Below are 17,830 nucleotides of genomic sequence, written 5' to 3' on the forward strand. Positions count from 1 at the left end.
CTATCGTCTTGCTTGAAAGGTCCCCGAAACTCGCACGTAGAAAAACTTGAAAAGAGTGCTAGCACGCGCAGAAGTCAAAGCATGGCCGCCTCGTTCGGTGCGCACGGCGGCGCTCGAAAAATCGGCGACCGTGATAAAAAAAAATTGTCTTGTTGTGCCGACGGGTTTGCGTGGCCTCACGAACTTCGATATTTCGCGATTCATTCCGCACAAATTAACAGCCGTTTTCGCGCTTCCGCACGCGCGCAGAAGGCGTGCTGAGTTGAGTGCGAAGTGAGCGAGAACAAGTCCTAAACACGAAACGAATCGCAAATAATCAGAGTCGGTGGGGTAGCGTGCGCGCGTGCTCTAGACGCAGACTATCGGATACAGTCGGTGGCCGACGATATTGGCGAAGGGTCTGGTCACTCCAAGCCGGTGACGCCAACGACAGTACCAGCGATCAAAAACAGGGTACGTGGCCGACCAGTCTTCGAAAGATCGATGGCAGTGTGAAAACACAGGCCTCGTCTGGCAATGCGGGGTGCTCAGAGTAGCGGGAGGACAAAGGACGGAGGGGTGTGTAGCAAAAAGCGGTCGGGGAGAGCAGCAACTAGAGGGGTGCGGAGGCAGAATCGGGGTTTAACAATAAGAATGTATGGGCACCTCGCCGATGCCTGATCGGTGGTCGAAATTGGTTTGCCAGGAAGTCGGCAGACAGCTGACTCCGTTCCCTGTAACCGATCAGCGGCGCTCTGAGACGTTCGCTGTAAGTGTGATTTTGTGCCATTGAACCAATGTATATTTTGACGGTCACGCATATATTGTTCGTTTTAAGCGAAAATTCGTTTTAAGTGGGGCCGTTATACATGGGCTCGACTATTGAATGATCTTACCACCCACAATTTTTTTTTTTAGAATGAGTAATAAATGAAGATGCTTTATGCTGGGCAAGTAAGCGAATCATGTTAGTGCACTCACATTTGAGTGAACTTCAAGGGACCCAAGGAAATCGTTCACTTAAATGGACGTTCACTGAACTCATTGGGTAAAGAAGAAATCAAGTCAAACGGGTGAAATGCCAATTATTTTGAAAATAATTCTGCAGTTTTCATTTGTACTAGCACCCTTAAAGTGCAAGAAGAGACAAAACTATCCAGATAGCCTACGTTTTTCTGCACTGTCTCTGATACAGCTTGTTGCAGTGACAAAAAGTTTTACAACTTTCAAATATACCGTATATACCAACCTGAAACGTCATCGGTGAGTTTCCGCAACGGCACTTTTTTTTATAGTCTTTTTTTTTTCCACATTCATTTTGTTGATAACACGGGTATTTCGATGTTAATTTTTGGAAATTTCAATGCCAATAAGCACACTGCATTGCATGCCTTGATTCACGGACATGCGAGACTGCATGCTCAAGACATTTTGCACTAGTGCAGCCTACGAAGATTATTTTGCTTGTAGTAGAGATATTCAAGACTTCAGCGACTTGTGTTATCTGCGATCTATGCATAAAATTTTTGGAAATTTTACCCCGCGCAATAGGCGCACCATGAACTTCGCGCCGCATTTTCTGGGGGAGTACACCTATTATGGGAGTAAATACGGTGTATGCTATAACCTCATCTAGAGACACAGGATTTGAGCCTATCTTAAGCATGACAACTTTGTTGCAATATTTGTGTTTTGATTTAGCACGACAGCGGAAACGATTTCTAAATATGGCAACTATGTGCATGTATTGAAGCACACATGGCTCGTTTTCTTCTCCCACATGGCTCCTTCGGCTCAGCGGTACTTCATGCACAAATGTTATTGCACTGCCGCCAATGTATGTGTGATTTGGCAGCGGCGCGCATCGATATGCCAGTGAAGGGTACAAAACATGATTGAAGAGTTCGGGTCCGCAGATCAAGCTTGTTCAACTGAAATAGTATTCACTATTCAGAAGTTGGTTTAACTGAAGATTTTTGTATAGAATGCATAGGAAAACTTCCAGAGATTTTCTAATAGTGTTTTATTCTAAAATATTCGTTAAACCAACATTTGTTCAAATGAGAGATTCCTTTATTTATACAGTTGTCAAGAACCTGTGCTGAATGCACTAGCTTCACTTTGTTTTCGTATCGTGGGCTCTGCGATTAGGTCCGGTAGTGCACAGCTGGAGCTGATTACAAAGGCCATGTTTATAACGACAAAATACCGTATTTACTCGCATAACAGGTGCACTTTTTTCCAGGAAATCAGGCTCCAAGTTCGGGGTGCACCTATCAAGTGTGGTAATATTTCTAAAAATTTTATTTCCAACTCGTGTATACCATGGATAATCTATACATCGCTGAAATCACAAATATCTGCACCACAGTTAAACCTGGATCAGAAAAACTTGTTATAAAGAGGATTTCGTGATACGCAGGTTCGGTACGAAAATAAACGTGCAAATTAAACAAAAAAGAGAATGAAGGCAGAGCTAACCCAAAACACTTATTTTCCAGTAAAAAGCAGCGTTATTTAAACTTTTTTACTTTTCGGGAACCATACGAATTCCTTGTTCACACTAACCAGGCAAGAGTTGTATGAGCCTGTATGGGTCCCAAAACGTCTGTGTTTTTTCACCTTGGCTTGGTCACTGACAGCATCTACATTCTCATGGCACCTCATGTATGAAACAGAAAGTAGCAGAAGTAAAACTTCAGCAAACTTGCCTTTTCACTCAAGTCGGAGTCTGCATTCGACGTCTCAGTTGTCGTTGACGACGTCTCCTCTTCTATCACCATTTTCTTGCGCCTGTTCTTCCTGTCATCGTCTTTCTTCTCGCCAGCAATAACTTGGTTCTCACGTGCAGTCTGAGTTGCGACGCTCGCCACAGCCTCCACGCTGCGCTCCTTGCTCCACGCGTCCGTGTTGAACCACATCACCAACTTCCACCATGCCGCCTGCTGCGTGTCGTTCCTCTCGTCTACGGATTTCTTCACGAGGAGCGATGCGGGAACTGTTTGCTTGGCACGAACAGGCGACTCCGACCTTCCTGGAGTCAGAGATGCCTGAACACCAGTTTCCTGCTTCTGCTTAGCATTGGTGCGGCGTCGCACGCCATTTCTGCTCATGCCCCGGTCTGTGTCAGGGTCTCGTGTGGCGTGGTTCTCGGCGTCTGGCGTGCGCGATAATGACGTCGAGCTTCTACTCGTTGACACCTGGCACGATGAATCGACCCGGCATGGTCCCACATGCTGTTGTTGCATATCGTGGTTCTTTCGTCTGCTATTGCTAGGTGCTTTACTGTAGCTGCAGAAAGAGAAAAATAGTTTAAAGATGGATGACAGCGGAAGCAAGAAACAATTAACATAGTCGATCTTGATCATTTTCAACAGAGCTGAACATCCAGACGGTTACAACAATGTTGGTACAGAAGGCCCAGAGCATAGTTACTTGAAAATGCAGTGGGCTAATGCCGTAGCAGTAATATTTCTCCCAATTCAACACAAAACCCAACAGTGCTCTATAAACAAGGGCAAATGTTACTTCTAATGTAGCACTCACGTTTTCAAGACACCTAAAGCAGTACCTTTTTGTTTTAGCCTTCAACTACAGACAGGTGTATGTAACTTTTCTGCTACATTTGGTGAGGAGAAATTTCAAATTGGGCAACTCGGATGTACCTTCTCAAACCAGCACTGATAATCTCGGCTACTAGTTGGTCCTCTATATCATAGCAAGTACAGTAAATCTCAATACAACGAATCTCAAGGGACCTCTACAAATCATAAGTTAATTTGAAAAGTCGCTGTAGTGCAAGTATTAAAAATTTGACCAAAAATTATGAACACAAACACGTGAGCCGCCTACCTGTGCTGTGTATACAGTCGCGACAGTGTAATGCATTAATAAAGCGTAAAATAACAAACATGAAATATTTCGGAACCAGGGCACGTTTATTTGATGAAGAGCATAATCTATCCTGCTGTGGGCATCTCGACTGCCGAAAGATGAACTCTTAAGTGTGCACATTCTTCTTACGCACTGCGAAGTATCGGTGTTAAATACCGATTCTTCTCGTTGGTTCGCCTGCACTGTTTCAACGTCGTCTTGGGACTCATCGCCGTTTCCTTATCACAACAAATAGTATAGATCCTATCAGTCGTCAGCTATGCCCACATGCATGCTTTGCCGTCGCGCTCTGCATACTGTTCGAGCGTCAGTAAAGCATGCACGAGAAACCATCAGCGAGTTCATCCCGCAGGTCATTCGTGTCACACTTTTCACTGTCGTAGCATTTCCTTCGTGCTGCTTCCGGAGGTCATCTTGAACGTTCAAGCACCAACCAAAAGACTAGAATACAGCGAGTGTTGAAGATTGGGAGAGTTGGTTCGTCGCACTTGAACTGGTATAGCGCATTACGGGGAAGAAGAAACGGCCGAGCAGACCGACACAAGAGGACAGAGCGCTCTGTCCTCTTGTGTCGGTCTGCTCGGCCGTTTCTTCTTCCCCGTAATGCGCTATACCAGTTCAAGTAGAATACAGCCACATAACAAACACGCAGATAAAGCTGCCCGACGAAAAGAAAGAAAACGGGGCGAAATCTAGCACTAAAAACAAGTAGCAGGCGATGACGATGGCGATAGGGCTATCACACATTTGAATAGGGCGGGCACATTGAATAGTGGCAGGTACAGAGCTGGGCCTTATTTTTACAGCAGTGAGTAACTTTTTACAACCGATATTTGTTATTTTGGAGTGTTGTGGAGATATAAGGGGGATAAAATTTGATATGTTATTCTGAAACATTCGGTACTCTGAAATTAATTGTAGTGAAACATTTTTCCATTATGTCAATGGACATATGGAGGGAGATTTTCTAAAAAGCTTTTAATCAGAAAAAATTGTTAATCTGAGGTTTGGCATAATGAGATTAGACTGCAGCACACTGCAGTTCACCAGCAGACAGAGCAAATAGCTCAGAGACCATGAGACGAAAATGTCGTCCTTTGAGAAATTAAATGCTAGTTTGGGGTTTCACACGTGAAAATCATATTATGACACTTTGGGAAACGGGGGATGCCATAATTGTTTGGTCATCTGGCATTCTTTAAAGTGCATCCGAATTCGAGTGCATAGTATTTCCATTTGCCCCCTTCGAAATTCTCTTGCCATTGCTGGAAAATAAGCCTGTGCCTTTGTATTTAGCCCTGGTACGCGTTAGTCTGAAACTACAGTAAAACCTGGATATAACAAAATTTACAAACTCCAGAAAAAATTGATTATAAAGAGGATTTCATTATATGCAGATTCAGTATGAAAATTCGAAAAATAAGTGCACAAATTAAACAAAAAGAAAAATTAATTGTAGAGCTAACCCAAAATACTTAATTAGCAGTAAAAAGCTGCATAATTATTGCAATAGCAATCATATGGACACTCTTGGTGGGTTTTTGCCATTACTGCCATGTTCCGTAACAAGTCCAAATTGATAACAAGCCCCCGCGCATCATAATTTTTACGAGATGCTAAAAGTGTGTGAGTGTTGTTGAAGCAGTGATCAAATGAGCCGGAGCATCTCTATCGTCTGGACGGCACATACGATAACATCCCCCCACATGTTAGAACTGCCATTGAATGCTCAAACAGAAAGGAAACCACCCGTCTTGAACGAGCATGAAAAAAAACAAGGGCGAAGGGGGTCGCTTGAGTAGCAACGGTGAACTTTGATGTTAAAGGCGCGGTCGCGATCACAGGCGCGTGCTATCTCGGCAAGCATCAGTGCCCTTTCAACATGAAGAAACTGTGTGAAAAGAGCAGTTCTCTCTGTAGCGGCCGTATGTGCTTAAACCAGTGTATTGTAAGATTTCCACAATATAAGATCTAAAAGGGTTGGCTGCCAGCCTTGCTTGGTATAGCATTACAATTTGTTGCCATCGCATTCATTGCATTGCATTCAATGCACCGTCTTGTTGTTGCCACAGCTAATCAGCTAATCGTGAAGGCTACGGTCCCACGAACTCGTGGCGCGAGACGGAAGTGCATGACGAGTCGACCTCCAAAAACCCGTCATCTCCATCGTCTTAAAGAGTTTCCATCGGCACCTAATCTGACATCCCCTCGGTACTGACGACAAGGCTGTCCGCATTAAAAAAAAAAAAGCAAAGCTGAATGTCATCAGGGGCCACATCATGCACGCGCAGTGAAACTATGCACGCACGGCATCGAAAACGAAGAGTGAACAACACGAATACAGTGAAAAATGGCCATTTTTGCATTTCTCCCTAAGCGTCTGCCTGTGGTGCACATTAAAGAATCACCAGAAGTCGTAATTTTCAGAGCTCTGCATATTGCGTCTCTTATAATCATACTGTGGTTTTGAGATGTACCCAACAGTTATGTTATACAAACCTTGCACTATAGCTCTGGCCATCAGCCACCACCCCTTGCGAAGAAGGGCCAGCAGCCAGGGAGCGCAGGTCAAATGCCTGCAGTTTTCCAGTGGGATGCGCCACAGCCCCCTGATCGGTCAGTGTGGTGAGTGGGTAGAAACTCGTGTGCAGGATGCGATCTCGCTCCAGGTAGGCATAAGCCAATGCACAGAGTACTAGGAAGAGGGCCGCACTGAGTGCGCAGCACTGCATGAATGGCTCCCAGCGAGGGCGTGGCATCGATGCCTGGCACAGCCCCAGGTACTGTCGCGGCACTGTCGCCGACATCTTGTAGGCCACGCGGTCGCGACCCAGGCTTGTCTGCAGCTCCAATGTGTGCTCCACGAGTGACAGCATGAAATCAGGTGTAAACCTGACAATGAGAGAAGCGGACATTTCGTAAGCACTGCTATACAGAACACAGTGAACTGATTTGCCTTCCCTTACAATGGAACTGCATGGAACTGCAAACAATGGAACTGCAACATCGTAGGAATGAATAGAACAAGAATACCAAACAAGGCACTGACTCCCAACTTAAAGAGCCAATCAACTGCTTAGGCAACTTTGTTTTACGTCAACAGTGTTATTGTTAGGGCAGATGCTAGCGCAGATGAACATAAGCATTTTACAGCATGAAATGGTTTGATGACGTGGCATAACTCACGCGATGTCAATGCGCCGGGTGGCATTTGGCTTTAGCTCAAAGCCGTGGCAGTCCAACACCCTGAAGCCATATCCCTGGCACGGCTTGCCACTGATGTAGAAACCCCGAACAAACACTGGAAGTTGACCGGTGTTGCGGGCTGTGAATCCTCGCCGCACTGTGAAGTTGGGTTGCGACAGGCGCCCGATTCTCGTGCCTGCACAATGAGTACAATTGAGAGCTCTCAGGATTCCATTGAACTGTAAGGATCCTGCTGTATTTCCATGAAACATTGCTGAGAACATTCTCAAAGAGATAAATGTAGTCAGCAAAATTATCTAAATTAACCTTGTGAGTCTACGCAAGCATCAAGCCACCGTAGTAATATAGAAGATTTTCCGCAGTGGCACCTGTGTGCTGCCATGTTTGATCACATGACCATAAACTGGCCTTCTCCAAGCCAGTTGCCCAAGCAAATGCGTTGGGCCAGCAAAGTGGCCATAGCCTTAAGCGCTGGTATCTGGGTTTAGAAGCCAACATGGCAGCAGCCGTGCAGACGTGACCGCCCGCTTCAATCTAAACCCCCCCTTGGTACTCGCCTACTGTCGTCACAGCAATAAATAAATGGTGAAATCAGCTACCACTTCATGTCACCCCATGCTGCGGAAATGACATCGGGTAAGTACTGTTTTTATTAAGGAGATTAGCTGTGTTTATTTATCCATGCCTGCTAAGTCTCGTCTCCGAGAATTCAAGAATTAATCTAGAAAACACTGCAAAATACAGACATATACGTTGCTCTCGAAGCCTCAGGACCCTTAAATATAAAGCAAATAAATGCGTGCGTCGTGAACTTACGGCCCACACAGCGCAGGACAACAATGTGATAAGATCGAGGCAGAAGGAAACTGCACCCATAGGTGTCATCATGTTGACTTTCCCTACCGTGGCCGTCTTTCTGCCGTGGCCTCCTGCAGCACTGCTGAACATCCACGTCACATCATCTGCTCGGCGCCCCCATAGCGCCTGCTTCGCTTTTACTCGCATGCACGCAGACGCTATGGGGATGTCGAGCAAACGACGCGAGGCGGTTGTTGAGCAGCGCTGCAGAAGGCCACTGCAAAAGGCCACGGCAAAAAGATGGCCACGGTAGGGAGGTGTCCACGGTGTTGTGAGGCCATCTAGATTTGAAAGAGCAAACCAGCTGCGAAAAATCGTCTATAGAGGCTATGACACTTGCTGTTGACCTAAAAGACGTCAGATTCGATGCCGGCTATGGTGGTTGCATTTCGATGGAAGCAACCCCAGGAGGTCCAAATTTCTGGAGCCCTGCTATGTCTCATAACCGTATTGTGGTTTACACATGTAAAACCTTAGCCGTAGTCCTTATCTATGCAAGCATTTCAAGTCAAATTCATTACATGGCTGCTATTGCTTCAATTTACTTATAGAGTTAAATGCCCCAAGGCTGAGGGTAACTAGGAAAGGCAGTGAAGTGGAGCGCTCCAACCCGATTCAAGTTGACTAGGGTCTTTTATTAAGTGTCAAAGGCGCAGAGCTCAAGCAGTTTGGCATTCTACATACTTGTTGTGTTGCACTTGTATGGCTAGGTATCGAACAAGCAACTGCTACACAGCAGCGGAACACCTAAGCCATTAAACCTCCACAGCTGATGTCAACTACACATCCGAAAAGCTGAAACACTGTCCATGAAATGCACAGTGCCCACAGAGCCAGAGAGAAGACGTGGCCGCGGCATATGTCACGGCTGTAGGTCTGGTACATATTGCAATCGCTCACCGTCACAGTCTTTCAGGTGACTTTCCAATAGTTCGAAAGTCAGAGCTGCATCATTTGCACCTGGAACCTTGTTGCCAAGTCGCAGCTGGCCGTAGCCCCCTTGGCCCTTTAGCATTACTGCACTCATCACAGTCAGGTTATTCCTGCACCACAAAAACAAAAGGCATTCCAAGCTTTCAAGTGAGCAGCAACAAAAATGAGAGCAGCACACACATGCAGATGTGCTCTTTCCATAAAAAATACACATGTGGACACTTTTTCCAGCATACATTGTTTTGCTATTCCCATGCTCATGTATACTTTTCTAACCACTTCCTGTTTGGGCCCGTACAAAAGCCTACAGTATTGTTAAATAAATAAATAAATAAATACACACAAACTTTCTACAAGAACATAACGTTCTCTTGCTCCAGGAGGCATTTGTATAGTTTTTCGAGTGTAACAACAGCCTTTATGCACACTACACCTTTTGGCATATTTCCAGGATCACAAATTTGTGTATGCACGAATTTTTCATCAGTCTCACAGGCAATTGAAATTCCGTAGTAAACCAGGCATAATATATTATATCGTAATACTGTGCAGCGAAGCGGTGCACTTTAGACGATGACAAAGGGAACGAGAAAGACAAAACACCCTCTACAGTCCTTGCAAAAGCATGCAAATTCACCATACAGTATGATGATCAATTACCAACTAGCGTGGCTTTCAACCCTTTTGAACTTTATTTTGAATGTATCGGAAAATAGAGTGCGCCGTTTATGAGCACAAGGATATCCTTCCTTGTGGCCATATTTTCTCACCAATCAACAGCTTATTGAAAGAGCTGAATCTTCATAATGCCGCCAGTAAGTCCACCAGAATGCACAGCAGAGGCTGCAATGGCGGTCACTATGCACGTCACATGATTGGACCAATGGCCGTACCGAATGAGCAACAAGGAGGCAGCGGGCTGGTCATCCTTGGGTGAGAAGCCAACCTTCATGCGCACTCTCATGCCTGGCGTCAGTTGGAAGGCCAATGACCTCCTATGACGCTGAGCGTGGAAATATTCCTCGAGGCCTTTGCCGTAGGCTAGGAACACGTTGTCGGGGCTTGGCTGCACAAAAGCAACAAGAATCAAGAGAGCAGGAAGCTAACATACTGGCATGCGGAAGCGCAGCAGGCACAAAAAACGCTCTGCCTAGCAGCTGGGTATGTGGTCGTCAAACAACTTCCAACTCTAGCTCAAGAGTGTTACAAAGATGCATATTAATTTTTGCCAATGATCAAACAGTATGTCTAATAAAATTAAAAAAAAAGCGAAAGAACTACACTTATGCTCACTGTAAACAATGAAATTAATGAACACTGCCATTACAAAAGTCGCATTGGACTGTTCCATGGACTGCCGAGTTCATCTCCATAACAATCCTGTCATAACAAGTAGGTGCAAATGGACAGTAAAGTGGTTGATAATGCTCAGTCTATAGAGAAATCTGTCAAAATAAAATTGATGTACACACTCCCAAAGAAACCTTGAAGCACACATCTGGAATCTTCGCAATGCTGGCACAAAAACACGCATTTGCTTAGTTGGGCAATGACTGTGGAAGGTAGCTGGAGCTAAGGTGTTATGCTCACGTCATACTCCTCAAGGTCCTGCAGGGTGAACACGTGGGGCTCACTCTTCAATGCCGCTGAAAGATTCGACATGCCGGTCGACTGTGCAGCCATGGCGAGGGCTGCATCCAAGTCCGGGTACAAGAACAGCGGCAACACCTGAACCAGCACAGGGAGGCTGGATGGATTCTCCAGTGTCAGTTGCCTCACCTGTAACATACATGCAACACGTGTTGCTGCAACACAGTATGGTAAACTTACACTTGAATTTGGCACATCTGGTTGTGGCAATATCACTCGAAAATCGTTAACGAAAATATTCGGTCTTGAAGATAAAACTCTAACATTTGATAGCGGTCCTCAATTTTCATCAGTTACAATGCAAGGCTAGCTACAAAGACAGCTTGTGATGCCAAGATAGATCAACAAGCTGCGAGAGGCACTGGGCTAACTGTGACACTTGCCTCATTATAACAAAGTTCCACCTGCCATGAAAATACTTTGTTATATTTAAACATACAATCATAGCACTGTATCGATTACAAATTTATTCTTTACTTTGTTATTACTAATAAATTGTTACGTCCATGTTTGTTATACCAAGGTTTGAGTGCACATGACTTCAGCCTGTATCTCAGAAGTAACTGGACTAAGAGAAAATGCGACACCATTTCCAACAGTCTGTAATCCCCAAAATAAAACAGCTAGAGCAACGCTCCAGTACTTACAGTGAGGTTTCCCACTTGTGTGACGGGGAACTTTAGAATGTTCTTTGTTGACAGCTTTGGCCAGTGAAAGAGCACTTGTGCCTCCATGAGGAAACCCTGCGCCTCACTAGTGTCCACTTTTAGAGTAACGTTGACACTGCAAAAACATGCGTCACAACTCACTCAGTGACGAAGAGCATGTTACTGGACACTCACTGCTTCTACATCGTACTGCCCGTAAAGACAGAATAACGAGATAGTGAATGAAAAGATAACGGGAAGGCATAGACAGAAGGCACTCTTTTCTGTCACCCAATATAAGAGGAGTTAAGGCGACTCCTCCCACAATATGAAGAAAACCGTAAATTTAAGGACTCATTTTCCTTGTTAGACACAATACAATGACAACAGACAATAATGCCAGGAAAAGTATAGGGGTTGTTGACAACTCCTATACTTCCCCCTGGCATCACTGTTTGTGAGTCCTCACTAATATCCTTCCACTACATGACATTTACATAGTATTTTTTTTTTTCCCCAAAGCAGTTCCAAGCAATAGCACGTCTCTGTGGTAGAACACGTGTTTGCCATGCAGATGGCCTTTAGTTCAATTCTCACCCGAATCAAAGTTTTTAAATTAATTTTAGTTGCGTCTTTCTCGATTTTTCTGTCACAGGCAAGATAATTCTTTTTTCACAATCAACGACGCTGATTTTGATTTGATATGTGGGGTTTAACGTCCCGAAACCACTATATGATTATGAGAGACGCCGTAGTGGAGGGCTCCGGAAATTTAGACCACCTGGGGTTCTTTAACGTGCACCCAAATCTGAGCACACGGGCCTACAACATTTCCGCCTCCATCGGAAATGCAGCCGCCGCAGCCGGGATTTGAACCCGCGCCCTGCGGGTCAGCAGCCGAGTACCTTAGCCACTAGACCACCGCGGCGGGGCACAATCAACGACGCTGACACTGGCACTACAATTTCTGTGAAAATGTGAGACGAGCGCTTAAACGCTATTACGTTAAAACGTATGTTCAAAAGCTCTTGAAATCTGCAACTGTCATCTATATATACTCCGTTTCAAACATAGCATAAGTTAAGTAATCTCAAAGAGTAAGTTGGCATATTCCGTGGTTGCACATTTGCACGAGCCTGTATGATAAATGCTGAAACAGGGCACAGTTAATAATAATAATAATAATAATAATAATAATCGAAGAGAACAAAGAAATCAACGAAACTCGAATTGATCTGAAACAATGCTCATATTAATAGCTGTATAGCATAAATTGTTAAATTTTTTTTTAACCATAAAAACTTTTTTTCCTTAGTTGCCAAGCCTATACAATGAACGATTTCAAGTTTCTCGAGCAAACACAGCTAGGAAGCTAGCTTCTACAGTGTTACAAACTGTGTATGAAATAACGTGAACGTGTTTTAGTCATGCCATTGGAAAAACATGAAACCTGCTCTTTGTCACACACAAAAACATAATGAAAATACATCTGAACACGAAAAGCCAAGCGGCAGTTGAGCCCTGCATAAATGGCACACAGAATGCAGGCGGCAATTTTTTAGTGAATTTTGTAAAATTACCGCAGCGCTTGCAGACCAAACCCGTCTAGAAATAAAAATAATGTGTTGGTGCTGCTTTGCGCACGTGTTTATGGAATGTCCGGTGGAAAACTGTGAGCCGCCACATGACACCTGATGGTAATAGCCAATGTTTTTATTGGATTTTAAGCAAGACTCTAGGCAACAATATCGTGCAGTGGACTCGTTTGTGTGCACATTGCATGGGAGCCAGGACTCTAATGACCAGAACTGACAAGACGAAGGAAGAAAAGCACAGAGGGACAGGGAGGTTAGACAGTACTCCGGCTGCCCACCCTGTACATAGGACACAACAGCAGAAAAGATACTTACATGTGCTGCCTGCCTTCCTGCAGGGCCAGCCAGCGTGTTCGAATGCTCTGAAAGATCTCCAGGTCTGCATCGCCAACATCACTGGGCAGGCTGAGCCCAGATAACCACTGGCGGCCTTCTGCAAAGAAAGTACCGCAGAACTTGCACGCCAACTTAAACACACGACGTTGGACAAAAATGAAAGGACTTTCTAAATTCCAAAGTGTGTCCGCCGAAAGCCTGTGCCCATTCAGATGGGTGACAGTCAAAATTCAACATGACGCGTGCCCCTCCCTTCTTGCATGAGTGGAAGGATGGCGGCCGGGCTACAGGGGAGACGCGTGCTAGTGAGAGCCAACCGACTACCTCGACTGCTGTAACAAAACGCTGTACCATCACATGTAGAGTTTCTTTGAATTAACTAGAGGGGACTCTGGCGACATGTTCGCTCGACGACTATGGGGATGATCGGTAGTACACGAACTTGCCTAGTCTTTCTACTTACAGCCCTCGAATCGCACTTGTGGCTTTGTTTCTTGTTGCATTTCGGCATTGTTTAGAAAACAAAAAAAAGAACAAATACTTTTGAACTCCATGACCTGATTTGAAACGATAAGCCTGAAAGATTACGATGGTAAAGCCAAACTGCTGAACACTTGCTGATTTCAGTTTCGTGACAAAACAGCTTCAAGCCACACGAACCCAAATGGAGCCAGAAGTACGAAGATTAGACAAATCCGTGTACTACCCATCATTCCCATGCTTGCTGAAGTGCCGTGCGCTGCAGCTCCTTTAGACACTAGACCCAGAGTTCCCTCTTGTGTATTTATAGGAAACTCTATGCCATCACATGATTGTTGAGAGAGTGTGAGAGGAAAAGGTCACAGCTCACACATTTTCAGGCCTGGACAGACGGGCGCTGCGAGTACAAGCCATTAAATTTAAGGCTTTCGTTTTGATATATGTACTGTTTAGACTATGGCCTAGTCATGTACACCGTGAATGCTCTTGTAAAAAACACAGACATCAGAAAGAAACATGATGCACTCATATGCAGTGGTCGCTACCTACTCACCCGTTGTTGCTGTTGGCAGCCCGCTGTAGCACTCCTGTTTGCACTCCCGTCTAGGGTCAAAGTACAGCTTCCCTGCCTGTGCAAAGTGGTTAACCCAATAAACCTGCTGCAGTCATACGATATCTGTGCTGTTACAGAACTTGTGACTAGACAGATAATCTTGGGTGGCAGGGTGTGTTGTTAGGTCAAGGTGAAAGAGAGTGCAAGTTTAAAGAAAGAAACTCAAAGCAGAAATCAATGTTATGTAATTCGATGAATGCAGAATACCAAGCACAAAAAATCACAGTTTCTCTCTCAAGATCGAATCAATCAGTTAGACAGCAACAAATTGGAACGTTATACAAAGTAGGGTTAGCAGCTAGCTCTTTTGAATCCGATCTCACTAACTCTACAAGACGCTGATGTAAGGGAATACAACCATGCCAAGGAGCGAAACAGTTTCCGTAGTGTCTGCGGTCCCAATGCAATTAAGGCGATGAGAGCATAGCATGAACAAGGGTATACAAGCCATCTACTGATGTCTGTCAATATAGTGCTTGCGATTGTACCCTTACGATCGAAGTTCACAGTTGGTGCTCAAGTGATGCAGCACTTGTTATACCCACAAAGTTATGAACATAAAGCCGCAAGTCAAATGGGCACACAGTTTTCTTTTTTATCTGCAAGAAGGAAGAATCATGCTTCCAAACATGCATTACACTTGGCCAGTCATGCGTAATTCTAGTAGCATTCGCATAACAAAGACGCACTACCTACCCAGTTTTTACTTCTTGGTTGCAGCACAGGCGAAGCATTTTGAGTCACTTCGAAATAAAACCTAGAATCTTCAGGAACTATTTGCACTGAAGTCACCGTCATTGAGTGTGAAAATGTGCTGTGGATGTACAGATTCTGCGACGACACTTTACCCTGAGAAGAAAATGGCGCAGTGATGAGAATGAACGCCCACATCAACACTAACAATGCACTCAAGGGCCATCTTTATTAACAACCCTGAGCTTGTGTATTGATGCTACAATGCAATAAAAAAGTGTAAGATCTGAAACAGATGCTGCATGTTGATTTTGTGATGAAGGCTGAAGAGAAAGCGGCATGGTGAAATTTTTTCAACTTTTCAGAAGGACAAAGACAGCCTATTGGCCTAATGCTTATTTGCCAAGTTTCCAATGCTTCCATCTTTCATTTCATCTGAACTCGTGAAACTTGTCCTCACGGGATAATAACTATGCAGACTATCATAGATTACTGCCTTCTAGAGGTGCTTCAAACGAGCTCACAAGGTGCGACACAACTGGCTGAAATGTTCGAGACATGTCATGGTGTCGTCTTTTAGGCATTGCATGCGAGTATACAGAGCTCTGCTCAAGTTCTTAGCAAAAACACAAATGTGCTTTTAAAACAATAAACAAAATTACAGTTAACAAATCAATGTTGGTTTTTTTTTTCTAATATTGCTCTTTGAATTTGATATCACCATGCATCTTTGATGCAACAACTTTGGTCTTATCAGAAAACGAGCATACTTTTTTTTACTTCATTACTTTTACAGCACTTGTGCTTTATTGCTATATTGATTTTTTTATCCTCACTTGCGTCTTGAGTCACTATGTTTCTTAACTTGTCCCTTTTCCATCGGACTATATTCTTGCTCATAATGTGTTTTTTATCATTGCCTTGCTTATTTATGTCCACAACAATTTTGACCCCTTCCTTGATATTGATAATAATAAAAACCACAATATAATTGTGAGCCATGCAGTAGTAGAGAGCTCTGGATAATTTTTATCATCAGGGGGTTCTTCGAGGTGTACTGAGATCGCACAGTACAAAGGCCTCTGGCACTTTGCCTCGATCAAAATACAAATGCTAAGGCTGGGATGAAACTTGCATTTTTCAGGTCAGAAGTCAAGCACCGTAACAATTGCGCCACAACAGCAGTATCACCATTGCTATCAACAACTATTTACCGTATTTAGTTGCCTAACAACCCCCCCCCCCCACCTTGGCCCTTGAAAAATTAAATAACTGTTTTTTAATGTATATTTGCATTTCATTTTGGCGTCATAACCAGTGCTGTTAACGATCAAAACAAAAATAAATCGTGCCATTATATAACAAAACAACACAATAAAAGTAAAAAAGATAGCCTAAGAACCATTCTTAACAGATGCGAACAGTGTGAGCATGGACGTCGATGGAATTTAGAAGTCGCGCCTTTTCCATCAGAGCGCCATCTGTCAAATGCAGAGGAAACGTTCAGCTTATAGCGCCACGCAAGCACAGCAGCGCGGCGCGCACCCGCAACGTGCGTTCGCCGCCATTTGGCGCTGCGCTTTTGTTGACGATCGGCCGGTACATAGCAACATGGCCAGTTTCAATCTGAAAGTTGGACGAGCATGCGCAAGAGCATGGGAACCAAGTGGCTGGACAACACTTTCAGCGCCAATCCGTGGCGTTGGCCTGTACATGCGCTATCCGCGTTGGCGGCGCGGCTCTGCGGATAGTGTGTGTACAGCTTTGCGCTACACAAAAAGTATAGCGCGAATTTCGCAGGTCAAAGCAAGGACAGTTTTCTTTTGTGGAGGAATAGAGGCTCTCTAGTCCCGAGACAATAGAAAGTCAGCAGTGGTAGAATAGCGAGTTCTTTAATACTTTCATGCAAAATTTGTGCCGTTATAACTCCCTTGACTTTTTTTCTCCCGCGTAATGAGCCCTTCCCCTAATTGGCGTCAACTTTCCTGAAAAAAAAAAATGGGTTCATTACATGAGTAAATGCAGTACTCTACATTTAATATTGTTTTCCTATGATTTTGTGGTCAACTTTTCTCTTTTTAGAAATTTCAGTTGTTAATATAAACATTTTCTTACATCATGCTTTTTCTTGTTTGAGTATTAGTGTTTGCACTCTGTCTTGTACTCTTGTTCCTTTCCAGCCTAAACACATACAGACTGAATATTTGAATTGGATACCTGTCCATATTTTATTTAATATACTGGGATTCCTGCCAAACTTTAGAAAACCACTAATGTGCTCAAGCAAAAAGATGACAACATACCGGAAACGCATTCTCGAATACAATCGGATCCGACATGAGGCTGCCTTTAGCCGTTCTCATAGTGAACTGGACCTTGAGCACCTGCCATGCAAAAGAAAGACGATAGTGTAAGGTAGCGATGACGACAGCTGGGCACCCCAGCAATGAGTCAAAAGCAAATCCTTTTTCAACATACACTAGCCCATAAAGAAAAGAAAGAAGCACTGGGGCGTGACTATGGCCACATGCTAAACCAGGATTCATCGAATGAAATGCAACTAGTACTCGTCAAAATCTGATATCGCACTTCAAACAAAAGTAGTTGAACAACTCTTTGAGACTTATAGCTTTGTTTTGCACTTCATATGCGGCAGATGTCAAGCCTGCATGCACAAAACACACCATTTAAAAGCATGGTCATAATCAATACCAAGTAGCATGTACACGGTATGAACGATACCCTGATAAATTCTTATGAAACTGTTCGAAGTGCAAATTTTTGGCCAACATGTAGCTGCGTTTAAAAAAAAGGAACTCTGCCACACTTTTTCTGCATCTGTGGAACACGCTAGGGGTCTACGGAACTTATCTATGGATACAACATTATTACTGTCCAAGTGTGTTTTCACAGTGACTAGTACTACAACATCAAAAGGCGTTTTC

The 17,830-nt window shown here is 44.1% G+C and overlaps 1 protein-coding gene across 3 annotated transcripts in view; it reads right to left on the minus strand.

Moving 5' to 3' along the window:
* Positions 1-17,830, minus strand: part of Tmem131 (Transmembrane protein 131) — a 73,584-nt gene that overhangs the window by 35,261 nt on the left and 20,493 nt on the right. For all 3 annotated transcript variants that reach the window (XM_037421369.2, XM_037421368.2, XM_075877674.1), the window contains exons 18-28: positions 17,189-17,269; positions 14,889-15,041; positions 14,133-14,208; positions 13,079-13,196; positions 11,169-11,304; positions 10,462-10,650; positions 9,765-9,937; positions 8,839-8,981; positions 7,060-7,255; positions 6,373-6,765; positions 2,691-3,270 (exon numbers count right to left, since the gene is read on the minus strand). In XM_037421369.2, coding sequence (XP_037277266.1) covers positions 2,691-3,270; positions 6,373-6,765; positions 7,060-7,255; positions 8,839-8,981; positions 9,765-9,937; positions 10,462-10,650; positions 11,169-11,304; positions 13,079-13,196; positions 14,133-14,208; positions 14,889-15,041; positions 17,189-17,269 — 2,238 coding nt within the window. The remainder of the gene's footprint in view (positions 1-2,690; positions 3,271-6,372; positions 6,766-7,059; positions 7,256-8,838; positions 8,982-9,764; positions 9,938-10,461; positions 10,651-11,168; positions 11,305-13,078; positions 13,197-14,132; positions 14,209-14,888; positions 15,042-17,188; positions 17,270-17,830) is intronic.

Source organism: Rhipicephalus microplus, chromosome 2, assembly GCF_043290135.1.
Source record: "Rhipicephalus microplus isolate Deutch F79 chromosome 2, USDA_Rmic, whole genome shotgun sequence".
Taxonomy (NCBI): Eukaryota; Metazoa; Arthropoda; class Arachnida; order Ixodida; family Ixodidae; genus Rhipicephalus; species Rhipicephalus microplus.